At 39.0% G+C, this 12,887-nt stretch overlaps 2 protein-coding genes across 2 annotated transcripts in view; one reads left to right on the top strand and one right to left on the bottom strand.

Moving 5' to 3' along the window:
* The first annotated feature begins 1,338 nt into the window (after window positions 1-1,338).
* On the top strand, window positions 1,339-4,937 carry LOC121518134 (urotensin-2-like). The gene is made up of 4 exons (XM_041800360.1): window positions 1,339-1,444; window positions 2,240-2,365; window positions 4,678-4,721; window positions 4,824-4,937. Exons 1-4 carry the CDS (start codon window positions 1,339-1,341, stop codon window positions 4,935-4,937), a joined length of 390 nt encoding a protein of 129 aa, XP_041656294.1.
* Window positions 4,938-7,033: 2,096 nt separating this feature from the next.
* The window catches only part of camta1a (calmodulin binding transcription activator 1a), a 529,164-nt gene continuing 523,310 nt past the window's right edge, over window positions 7,034-12,887 (bottom strand). Inside the window, exon 23 of the mRNA XM_041800377.1 lies at window positions 7,034-11,660. Coding sequence (XP_041656311.1) covers window positions 11,628-11,660 — 33 coding nt within the window. The 3' untranslated portion in view covers window positions 7,034-11,627. The remainder of the gene's footprint in view (window positions 11,661-12,887) is intronic.

Raw genomic sequence — 12,887 nt, 5'->3', positions numbered from 1 at the left:
TCCCCCCCTTATGGGCAGCCTTGCACATCACACAACCACAGAAACCACCCAACCCCTCTTCTTGCCCCCCTACATTATGCTTTCACTGTCCATTAGTACGTTGCATAGAATGGCCAAGTGTAGCTCTACTTGGACATGTTTTTTTTCTCTTTGTAATGGCTTATTCCTCTCTGTTTGCACTGATCCACATCATGCATTTCTACAAAGTAACACCTGTTTTCAGGGGCACCAGGGGGAGCAAAGATGGGACAGATCTAAGGGCCATAACTAGATGTGCCCTAAATATTTCATAGTCCTCATGAATTGTAAAGAGGATCCATATGAAGCAGGATAAACCTCAAGTGCCGGGGAGAAAACATTTATTTAAGCTGCTGAAATAAGGATCTGCAGTGGGACCTTGACTTCCACTGAATATAAATCCTAATAGCCTCTATGATATACAACTGCACCTAATGGAGCGTCTGGCCTTCTGGTCGTAAAATTAAATGTCACTGACGCTTGGTCCAGTCTCATTATCATACAAAGAGCTGAAAATTGACGTCACATTTCTAATAAATTTACATACAGAGGGATAAAATATGACTTATCCACCTGTCCCCCTGATAGGAAAGCTGTCTGACTCTGGACGTTCTTATAAAGTTGAGTTTTACTGTATGACTGTGAAGAAGTGAAAGCACAAATGTAGCATTTAACCAGAAACAAGGCCTTTAAATAATGTGCCTGAATCAATCTGATTCAGCGACCCGTGGAAAATTTTCCTTCTGCTGTCTTAAATTGATTTAAAATGTCAAGTGGCTTATGGGTGAGACGGCCTTGAACATTTTAGCATTTCCAGTAATTATGGCGTTTTATTAGGTTTTTGAATGCAGCTCTTATTGTGTTACAGTTTTTCTCCAAGCTTTGAGTCAAAAGGATTCAAATGGCCTGAGAGTTTAATGAACCGGTGGCATAAAAACATTAGTCATTTGGGTGCCTGGTTTCTCCACCTGCTCCCCCAGTGGGATGCTGCACAGAGCGACATCTGAAAGCTTCGATCCCATTTACAAAGTCAGTAAAACAGTCAATCAAGCCCGAGAGCTGCTAAAACATGACTGTGCCCTTGAAGCTCGGGCTGCGGCTCTTGTCTTTTTATTGATCCTATAATTCACCTCTGACATCCTGTTGATTTATCACACTTAGAGGGGATGTTGCTGATGGCTGTGGTGGACAGCTGAAGTATGTGTGTTTAGCATGCAGGAGGGGAGAGTATATAACCCAGTTAGCACCAGAAAAGCATGTCCAGTCTTCTATCCACCTGAGGAACTCTGAGCGGGTCAGAACCTCAAACATCAGGCAGTGATGAAGTGCATTTATCTCCCGTCCTTGGCCGTCTTTCTCCTGGCCTCTGGTCCACTCCTGGCCCATCCCATCACAGAATCTGCAGAGATGCCTTATCCAGGACCTGGTGAGTGGAAAATAACGTCTCAATTTTTTGCTAATTCACTTTCTTGATTAGCTTGTAGTAATAAAAGCTAATTTTGAAGATTAATGGGAGGCAATTCCTTGATGTAATTGCTTTGGAGCCGCAGTGTTGAACACTGATTATTCTGCCAAAGTTCACACATCATGGAGCATTAATGCAGGCTTCTCTGCGTCAAGAAAATATACTCTGATTTCCTTTCCAACAGCTCTAAACACTTTGCTTCAATAAATCCTGTTAAATACGGGGATATTGTAGCCTGCATGATTGTCAACTTTGAGCTGGAGCCGGTACAAAACACTGGATGATCACATTTGTGCTTAGTATCTTCCATAATCCTTCAAAAAACAGAAAATTCCTCAACAGAATTGTGTGTAAAATAAATAACAACCCTTACAGAGCACACTTTTTGACAGTACACACTGCAAAAACTCAAATATAAGCAGTACATTTGTCTAATTTCCTGTTAAAGGATGTAATTCTTAATCAAAGTCCAGATAAACATCTCATCTCAAGGTAAAAAGTTAAAAAAAATATGGTCCGACTTGTCTGTAATAAGGTGAATTGTACGCAAGTAGGGCAAGAAAAAGTCTCACTGCAGATAAGCAATGCAGAATTGGTTTTCTTCAGATAAGATGGTTATCCAGACTTGTTAGTGAACATGGCTTAACAGGGGTGTAATAAGATATTTTTTGATGAAAAATGAGGTAAATATACTTACTTAGATCAGAAGTGCACCTGTCAGTTTCCAGCTTTAAGATGCTGTTTGGTTGATTTCAGTGTCAATGGAGGAACGAGGGGTCGGCTCACTGGATGATCTGTCTCTCTCCGAGCAGACTTTACCTCTTCAGGATGTTGCCGGCCTCAGATATTCCTCTCTGATGTCTGGGGAGATCAACAGAGATGGTGAGTTATGTACACTTTCTTTTCAGAGCTTTAGATTTGTAATTGAACAAGCAGCAATTCACCTGACACGCCAGATAGACTGTTTCAAATATCCATTACATGATTGTATTTCACATTCATCCGGGAAAGCTCCCATAGAAAGCGTTTGGGAAAGGCAGGACTTTAAAAAAAAATTCACAGAAGATGACTGGAGGAATGCTCTGTCACATTCTCAACAGGCCAATCAGAGCGACAAGACAAAATGATGCTGTACGCATGCTCTGTTCTTGAGCTGAAGAGCTGCCGGTGCTGTAGATCATTAATGGCAGAGCTTCTCTGCGAATAAAGTTAATGCCAAGGCCGGTTGAGAAATGTGCAGGAACGTGCAGCTCTTTGTTCTTGTTTAAAAAGTTCCCAATTGAACGTCCACTTTCCTACAGCTACATTCAGGCTAACAGCTACCACGGCAGCAGCTATCGGATACACGTACAAACCACTTCTCCTGTAATGACTGCTTTCAGTGTTGCTCTCTGCTCTTGATTTATGAAGAATCTGATCCAGTTCTGACAAAACTGCCTCTGTGGCTAATTCAGCGCTAATCCCTCCAATAGCACCCATTGTATACAACTACTCATACAACAACTAACCATCACCCCGTAATGATTGCAAACTCATTCTGTAGCAGGACGGCAGGAGAGTGGAAACATCATGTTGTTTTTATTCTTAATTTCATACAGATGTCTGGTCCAGTTCTGGTAAAACTGCCACCATACTACAGCTATATCCAATCTTATCACCACACTAGAGGTAGCCATTGCAAATGGCTTTGAGTCCAACTAAACCCCACCCATAGCTACTGCCTTGTCGACGCTGATCGGTCCAAACAGTGTTCAGTTTGGCACAAATGTTGTGGATTGGAGCTTTTCATGATAGATTTTCCTAAAGACAGAGATGGAGACTGGCAAATCCATCTGCTTTGCAAGGTTAAGCATCAGTACCACAGACATTTACCCTTTTTATGAATGACTTATTAGACAAGGAAGTAAAATTTGCCTTAATTGTTTTTTTTTACTTCTTAGGAAATGCAAAATAACATAAATAATAAAAAAAGCCAAATTTTGAAGAATCTGACCACAGAACAGTTTTCCATTCTGCCTCAGTCCATTTTAAATGAGCTTTCACTCACAGACGATGGGAGCGTTTCTGGTTTTTGTTCACATAAGGCTTCTTCTTTGCATGATACAGCTTTAACTTGCATTTGTGGATGGCACTGTGAACTGTGTTGACAGATGGTGATTCCTGGAAGTGTTCCTGAGTCCATGCAATGATTTCCAGTACAGAATCATGCCTGTTTTTAAAGCAGTGCTGCCTGAGGGCCCTGAGATCATGAGCATCCTATATTGACTTCTGGCCTTATCCCTTGTGCACAGAATTTCTCCAGATTCTCTAACTCTTTTCATGATATTATGGACTATTATATATATTCAAAGTCTTTGCAGTTTTACATTGAGGAACATTTTTCTGAAATTATTCCACAATTTTAGACACAGTTTTTGCAGATTGGTAAACCTCTGCTCATCTTTACTTCTAAGAGACTCTGCCTGTCTAAAAGTCTCCTTTTATACCCAGTCATACTACTGACATGTTGCCAATCAACCTAATTAGCTGCAAAATGCTCCTCCAGCTGTTTTTCACTCATACCAATGACTTTTCCAACCTTTTGTTGCTCTGTTCTTACTTTTTTGAGAAATGTTGCAGCCATTAAATACCAAAATGAGCAATTGTTTTTTCATGAAATGGTTAATTGTCTCAATTTTGACATCTAATATGTTGTTTATGTTGTATGTTGAGTAAAATATTGGTTTTTAGGACTTCTTGATCATTACATTCTGTTTTTGTTTACATTTTACACAGCAACCCAACTTTTTTGGGAATTTGGGTTGTTGGTTCTTACAGTTTCTTTACTTTTTTGATTCTATCAACCATTAATAATGGGGATGGTATTGTTTAAAACATTTGTTATCAAGTTTTCGGTGTATTTAGTTGACTTACCACAGCTGGCCAGTAGGGGCAGTATATAGGACGGGTTACCTACATCCACTGATGAGAAACCACCCCATCAACATCCATGCAATTAGTAGAAAATAGCTCTGAGTACTGTTTATAGTATTTGATCTGGCTAGCTTATAGTTATTAAGATTATACTTCATTCACCCCAGTGTTTCTTTTTCCTTTATTCGTTCTCTACCTACAATTAGGCACAGAAACACAGCTGATGTAAGTACAAGCTTCCCCCCAAATACAGATTAATCCAAAGTTTCTCTTTCTTTTAGGTGCCAGAGCAGCAGGACTGCTTCCACGGGGGATGAAAAGAGAGGTAGGTTTTACACTGTTGTTATCCTTAAACCAGCAGAATAGAACACAAGCTACATACTGTAAAACAAACACTTCACCCCTACTTCTTTATCCCCTCTTTCAGGCCCTTATGGAGAAACAAAGTCTCCTAAATCCTTTCAGCCACGTGCTCGGCATCCGGAAGCAGTTTAGGAAGAGAGCGGGGAATTCGGAGTGTTTCTGGAAGTACTGTGTTTAAACCTGTAGACACAGCTACACACAGGAGACAGGGCTTGCACTAAAACAAAATAATGAACCTTGTAATGCACTCACTAGAGTACATGAACACAAAATAAACATGCATGCATGTAGGTTATGTGTGCATATGCATGCCTGGGTGCATCATAGAATCACATAGAGTACATGTCAGTATTTACGATCATAGGTATGATTGAGACATGTTGCCTGGAGATATAAAGAGGATTTATTGAGAAGAGTTGACGCTGTATAAAACTACAAGATATCTATGTGCAATCTGTTAAAAGTCCTTGGTTTGAGTTTAAAAATCAGAGTTAATCCCGCACTGTGTCTTCAGAAGAAATAAAACTAAATTCCATATACTGTTTTTGCTTCTTGTATTTGTTGGTAAAAGGTGTTTGTCACACATATACTCTCACTGACCACTTCATTAGGTACACCTGCTCATCAGCTCTTTTCAATATGGAGAGACTTAACATGAGTTTGACAAGGATTTATTTGACACGTTTTTACGAAGTCAGGGAATGGATAGGAGTTCTTTTAAACCATCAAGAAATGTCAGGATAAGGCACATGTGTAAATCTGCCTAGATGAGCCTGTTCTTGCAAGCTGTGTGACCGTGCAGGAAGTACTAGTGAGAGAAACCACCAAGACACCAGGGTTGAAATGTAACTTTTTCATTTACCTGCCATTGTGGCTGATGAATTAAAAAAATCTACCAACCACAAATATTTTTACCAGTCACTATATTTTAACAAGCAGCATTATTTAAAATAGTACAATATGGTCAAGTCATAGGGTATTTTGTCTTGAATGCAAATATTTGATGGGCAGTACAGGGGGTATTTTCCTGCATTATGAGTGCTAGACATGCTAGAATTTATTATTTGTTGCATGGATTCTGCAGTCAGTAGGAACAAGCAGAAAAAAATGTTTTATATTTATGCTGTTTACTGTAACAAAAAAACTCTGTTAGGCTGGGCTACTTCAATTTACCTGCTCCAGTGGCCAGTAAATTGAGCCAAATTCACCGACACTGCTCAAAAGTACCTGCGTTCACACACTGCAAGACACTCATGACTACTCTGGAGAAGCTTCAGCAGAGATAGGAGAGACTCTGCATACAGCAAATGTTGCCCGGGTTCTTCATCAGTCAAAGCTTTATGGGAGAGTGGCAAAGAGAAAGCAAATGTTGAAAAAAACGTATTAAATCTGGACTAGAGTTAGCCAGAAGGAAATGGGAAAAACTACATGGTCAAGGGGAAGAAAGTTCTTTGGTCTGATGAGAGCAAAGTGGTACGTTTGTTGTCAGACACCAACAAACTCATCATCCCCAATGTGAAGCCTGGTGGTGGCAGCATCATGCTGTGGGAATGCTTCTTGGCAGCTGGCACTGGAAGGCTTGTAAAAGTAGAGGGTAAAATTAATGAAGCAAAACAGAGGACAATCTTATTCAGTCTGCAAGAGCACTGCAGCTTGGGAGAAGATTTATTCTCCAGCATGATAATAACCCATAGCATACAGTGAAAGCTACACAGAAATAGTTTAAAGACAGCAAAGTGAATGATCTGGAGTGGCTAAGTCAAAGCTCAGACCTCGATCCAAAAGAGAATTTAGGCTGGACTTAAAAAAGGCTGTTCAAGCAGAATCCCTGTGCAACCCCACAGAGCTTGAGCAGTTTTACAAATTGCAGACAAATGTGCATCTACTAAATACTGACCTGAAGGGGATGAATAATTATGCAATCACTTTTTTGACATTACATACTTTTATTTACTTGACATTGCTTTGTAGAATTTTTTGTCACTTAGACATTAAAAAGGTTTTTTTTTTTGGTCAAAAAATTATATTGATCGTGATTGATTTATAAAATCAATTAAAGGGTAAAACATCCAAGAGTGTGAATTTTTTTATAAGCACTGTATTTGTGTTAATGAGGAGTTAAACTGGTGTACCTAATAAAGTGGTCGCTTATCGTCCGTTATAAGTGAACAGAGGAAACAAAAAAGACGGGGCAAGCTTTGTTCTCGAGTTTTCTTCATTTTTTCCTTTTTTTATTATTTTACAGCAGAAAGAATATAAAGCATTCAGAAAACATCTTCCATATTTTAAGGGCAATTCAAAACGTTTTGCATGGCTTCAGCAGCTGAAATCTCTTTTTTTTTAACATATCCATCGAGTCAGTGACGCTTGTACATGCACAATTACAAAAATAAAACTTACAAACAAGAGAAAGGGGGAGAAAAAGGGAGGAAAGCAAAACACATTAGGAGAACCAAGAGGAGATGAATCCTTTAAAGGGTCAGGGGAGAAAAACTGGGTCACATAACAGGGAAAGACAGAGAGAAAGACAGCTATAGAGGAGAGGAAAATAGATCTAACACTAGTTCACATGCAAAGTGTCGAGGACCCACAGCTTTCTATCAAAGCAGGGCCTTTTTTTTTCTTCTTGGTTTGGATTTGATGAAAACGTGCAGTTCGGTAAAGGGTGCCATATAATTGCTGTCCATAAACTACTGAATGCTTGTCTTGCAATACTGGCATTTGCATAAGAGTAAGTCGACTACATGTGTCCAATCATTTTGAAACTTCACTAGGTCTATAGGTCTCCACAAAATAGTTCTTTTATTGCTCTGTGTCCACGAGTGGAATATCATGTTGTAAAACTGCTTCTGTTCTGTTGTCCTGATGTGCCTACCTTTCTCTGGTTTTGGGCGCTCGGGGAAAAAGAAGAGGAGGAAAGGCAGATTCCCAGGTCAATTCACAGAAAATTTATAACACTAATGAAAGAGTGCCTATCAGCTAACCTGTCATCCCATTCATAAATGGCAGTAAAAACAAGATTTGCAGGTGAACTTTTCATAAAACTACACTCTTAATCTTAAATACCCTCTATTCTGTGTCACTTAGAGAAATTAAAGGCCTAAAGAACCGGCCTGAATTATACTATGATTTGACAGGATTCTATGATAAAAAGTCAAATCTTTTTTCCTAATGAGCTATATATAACAGGACCTTATTCCAGGGTTCTGCTGCATGTAATATATATCATATTCATTCATTTTAAATACTTCAGTTTCACAACCTGTCTGTAGTAGATTCTTCTATATTTCATCTTCTTTTGCCGTGAATCACATGTCCTGCTCTGCTTCCTCCTCCCCATTTTGGCACCCTGAGTAAAATACAGAAGGGAGGTGAACCAGTCCCTCATTTTGGAGAAGAGCAAACGCTGCCCTCACCCCTCCGCTCTGTACAAATCAAACTGACACCTTGACATGTCTGCATGTGTGCTGTGCTGTGTTTTGTGCATGTATGTGTGTACCATGTGTCACTTTTAGGTCATATTTCTGTACATACTTTCATAATCGTCTGCATCCTTGGTCTATTAGAAGTAGGGAGCACACTGATCAAATCTAAAGAATACAAAAAGAAACTAAAGGAAAAGTCTAAAAAGTTAGAGCTCGGTCTAAAAAACAATCTTGTCGTCATGCATCGCCATGAAAACGTCAGTAGCGACTGATTATTGATCATTGGCTCATTTGTTGGAGTTTTGCCCTCTGGTCACATGCCCTCTGTGACGCGTCAACCTAACGTTCGAGTCTTTTTAACAAGTCTATCCGACTACCGATTCTAGGAAAATAAGCATGCTTTAGGTGCAGGTTCTGTCACCCAGTTAACTATTTTACCCATGCAAGCATAATAAATCCTTCTCCTTCTTGCCACCACGTTATGCACTCTAACCACAGACTAGAGGATGAATGCAAGGCAACAAACCCCAGTAGTGGCATTTTCTTAATGTGATTTTAACAAGCTGTCCCAGTAGAAAACAGAACAGAAGGCAGAGAAAAGAAAGTAAAGCTTCGCATGTCGAGTGCTGGACTGATACCGGTGTGATCGGGGAGTTTGTGGCCGGTGTAATGTGGGGGCGATCATTTGTGGGTGACCATCACATTTCCTCAACCTCGGATAAATTGTTCTGGATTCTGCGTGACCGGGATATGAATAGGCACTTTCTACATAAACACTGGGGAAATTAAAAGTTGACATGTCAGAGGAGTGGGAAAACAACAAAACAAGCCAAGGTGAGAAAAGTAGCCTAACAAACATGACAACACTTTCAAATACAACTCAAGTTTTTCAGTGGCACTTGGCAGAATGATCTAACGTCATTACTTGGATACAGAAAACACTTCAGGGTAGGAATATATTCTAGGAATTAGGCAGCAACCAACAGGCACCTCTAGAATAAGCAGCTCCTGTGCATTCTCTCATTTGATCCAATGTTATAAATGGCACCAGTGCACTGTTTAAGTGTTTTTGGCTCATTTGCCCCTTTGTTCGTTTAGCACCTGTTATTAGAAGAGCTCACTACTTTTTTCCCAAAGAATCCAGTCATGCACATTTTGCTACATGTTCCCAACCACACATCTTTGTTCAGTTGGTCTAATTAGACCCTGGCAGCCTTGATTAAGGAGTTCTTCTCTATTAATGTGTAGTGTATTAGGGACAATCCTGCCCAGTTTACATCAGGGATAAGCCAAGAATTGATAAATCAATGCTTGCTGCACATTTACAGTAAAGAGGAGAATTAAATCATTCCCCCGTGACAGAGAGTAATCACATCGACACCGTGGGCAAGGCTGCTAAGATCAGACAAGAAATCTCATCAACATATGACATTCCATTTGCAATGACAACATAAAAGAAAAGTGTTTCCAGTGATGGTCAAATGCTTCAGTAAATGTGGGGAATGGTGGAGACTTAAATGCTTTCTGCTGAAACACGACCCCCTCTGCAAACTGTGTTGTTGGAGTGACTCGGCCTGTTGTGATTTATGGTCTTCAGTGCTTGTGTCTGTTCTGCAAAAATTAACTTCATCTTAAGCTATATAGCATTCACATATCTTGGCACCATTGGCAAAAAATTCTTGGTAGCCCAAAACAAACTGATAATAATAATAATAATAATAATTAAAAAAAACAGGAAATAAAATGTAAACATAACCATACTTGTTTAAGATAATTTTGCAGACTTCTCCTAACTCTAAATACAGTATTTTTTTTTACTTTTTATATTGCAATAGTATCATGCTTTAGCAAAATGTTCTTCCCAAGAACAATCAAAATAAAATAAAATACTCTAATAGTGAAATAGTTTTAATTTTACAGAGCATAGCCACTACTGCTTTTGTTGTTTTTTTCCCTTTTGAATCTGTTCATACTTTTCATGCACATAGCTCATTTTTATCCCAGGTATTTACACTATTTACAAACAATACAACCATACTTCTTAGGCATTCAAACAAAACTATACAAATATTCTGTTTTTGTCTCATACCTGTTTTTGACCCATTTTTAATGAATAAAATAATATATTTCTAAAATACAATCCCCTTTGGGTAAATGTTTTTTCCTACGTACTTTCAGCCTTCTTTATATACAGAAATCGCTCAATTGTCAAAAATATGGATTTGTCAAACCCCTATTTTGGGACAAGCTTAGGGACCCCTCAAAGAATCTCTAAGACGTCAAGGCAATGTATGTGATCTTCCCCTCAAAAGCCTTTGCAGGCTCTGAAGTTCGTTTAAAAAGAACATTAATAACCTGCATGACCAAAAGCAGAACAACACAAAATAGGCAAGATCTTTTCTCTTGTTAGCTTTCAACCGAAAGAACATGGAGTAAAATTAAAAGATGACACAAGGAGGGCTTCATTACTGAGGTGGGAAAAGATGGAAACAAAAAGAAAATCAGAGGATAGGCTGAAAGACTGGACCATAAGCACACAAGCAAAGACTTTTCTTGCCAAGAAGTCATGCATTTTTCTTGGTAGGATTCAACAACATAGAGTCTGAAGATACAGATCACCAATACATTGGACATTATGGAACAAATACATCAGACAGTATGGAACAAATTCAAGTAATAAAGTGACAATATTTACCATAAAGCATAGTAAGAAATGGCAAAACAGAAATATATTATCCCTCATCTGCTTCTGTATTGTTAGACCCCGACTACATTCATTTGTAGCTCCACCCGAGTGGGCAGACAGGTGGGGTAGAGCACAGTGGGACAGTGTGAACTCTTGAGCTAAATCGCATGATCTCATCTACAGCAGTGGACAGAAGTGGGTGTGTGGATTACCAATACAATTGGTAAAAAAAAAAATCCTTCTTCGAATGATTTGATTGGTCAATTAAAAAAAATATGAAACAATTAGAGCCCAGAGTGTTTCTGCATGGTCTCCCTATCCTCTGAGATCTTCTACTGCAGCCTTAACGAACGTCCTCTCACACATGTCCTGTGTTTGCATCCTTTCCCCTCCGAATCCTCTTCTTGTTCCCAAAAAGACAAAAGCAATCCATGAAAAAGTGCAAAAAATGCCACGAAGCAAATGTTCTGCACCCCCCCCACCCTGGCCCTGTTTTTTTAAAGTTTATAATCCCATTAGAAGTTGCCACTCTCCGACCAAAATCAAGTCAGTGGAAAGAAAAGATATGTGAAAAAATGCTGTTGTACACATCGTAGTGGTCAAACCAGTAACACTGCAGTAGTAGTAATAATCGCAGTGCTTGCATTGATGTTTCTTTTTTCCATTTCTCTTGTAAAATGTCTCGGGTACAAACGAAAAAAGAAAAGAGGAGTCAGGAGAGTGATGTCACATCGCAAGGGGGCTCTTCTTAGGGGTCTCATGTTCCCTGGCCCTTTTCAATTCTTTCACCCTGAAACACAGAAAGAGACAGACACCCATGAATACAAACGTTAACGACTGAAGTCTTCACAACAAACTTATCAAGACACGCATACACAGGCCTGACAGTGTCAACAAGAACCATCAGAACAACATCAAGTTAGAAGAGATCATCTGGATGGACGGGAGGCTGCTCTGTGAAAGGAAATAATGTCAGGATTGAACTGAACAAAATTAGAACACAAAAACAAAATCATTACCATATTACTGTATTAGATTTGAATTGAATACACTGTTAGGTCATAGCATATACAAGAAGGCTTTTATTTTGAAGTGCTACAAACCATAAAGCTGTCACAGTTAGATTAGTTTAATAAGAGTCATTCTTAAGAGATTAAGTTTATTTATAAGTGACACTTGGCATCCTGACACTTTTCTGATCAAACTACAGCATGCTACAATGCTGCCTACCATGACAAGGCCACTATTTCCTTATAACTTCCCCCTTTGAAAATATTTTCAGGCTCCCCTAGCCCTCACTGTACATATCAACACCAATACAGGTATCCATTTACACAGAGAAACCTCCATTGTCTAAAGCTGACAGAATGAGGTGAAAGGAAGGAGTAAGACTTTCTCTTTAATACCCTCCACAATACTGTACTTATCCTATTTTCTAGTCTTTTTTTGGTCAGTTCATAGTTAGCCCTATATTTACCCAGAAGTCCTCTAACCAAATTTGCTCAAAGTTCCTACACACTGATAAAAATCTGATTTAAGACTTAAATCAATACATCCTTTTGCACTGCTAAAGTTCAAAAATGAAAGTCAAGTGAGATTTCTCTGCAAACCTGACTAGGGCTGAATTTTCTTATATAATTCACTATTTATGAAATGATGAAAGATACAGGACAAAGACAATTTTTCAGTCATAAAAGCCCAAGTGTGATAATCTCAGCCTCATGTAATGCCTCTATCTAATGAATATACCATATTATCAAATCAAATTTTAGCAGGTGTGCTCAGCTGATTCTTAACAGGTTATACAGACAGGCTATATACAGGCTACACTGCCCAAAATGCTGTTAATTGTTGGGGGAACATGTTTGCAAAAAGAAATAAACAAATTTTAGGGATGTAATGGTTAATATTACGCTATTGCAGTGACAGACAATGTGTTTGTGGACAGTTGACGTTTTATTCATGGAGCCGAGCAAAGAGAAGTGGGAACTACAGTTATTATTGGCCCTTTGTGCTC

This window comes from Cheilinus undulatus, linkage group 11 (genome assembly GCF_018320785.1).
Source record: "Cheilinus undulatus linkage group 11, ASM1832078v1, whole genome shotgun sequence".
Classification (NCBI taxonomy): Eukaryota; Metazoa; Chordata; class Actinopteri; order Labriformes; family Labridae; genus Cheilinus; species Cheilinus undulatus.
The sequence above is the reverse complement of the archived record's forward strand: the minus strand, read 5'-3'. Positions and strand labels throughout refer to the sequence as shown.

Coding starts and splice junctions, on each gene's coding strand:
- LOC121518134 (XM_041800360.1), top strand. CDS start 1,339: ATGAAGTGCATTTATCTCCCGTCCTTGGCCGTCTTTCTCCTGGCCTCT. Junction 2,366..4,677: donor TGGGGAGATCAACAGAGATG/GTGAGTTATGTA, acceptor TCTTTCTTTTAG/GTGCCAGAGCAGCAGGACTG. Junction 4,722..4,823: donor CACGGGGGATGAAAAGAGAG/GTAGGTTTTACA, acceptor CCCCTCTTTCAG/GCCCTTATGGAGAAACAAAG.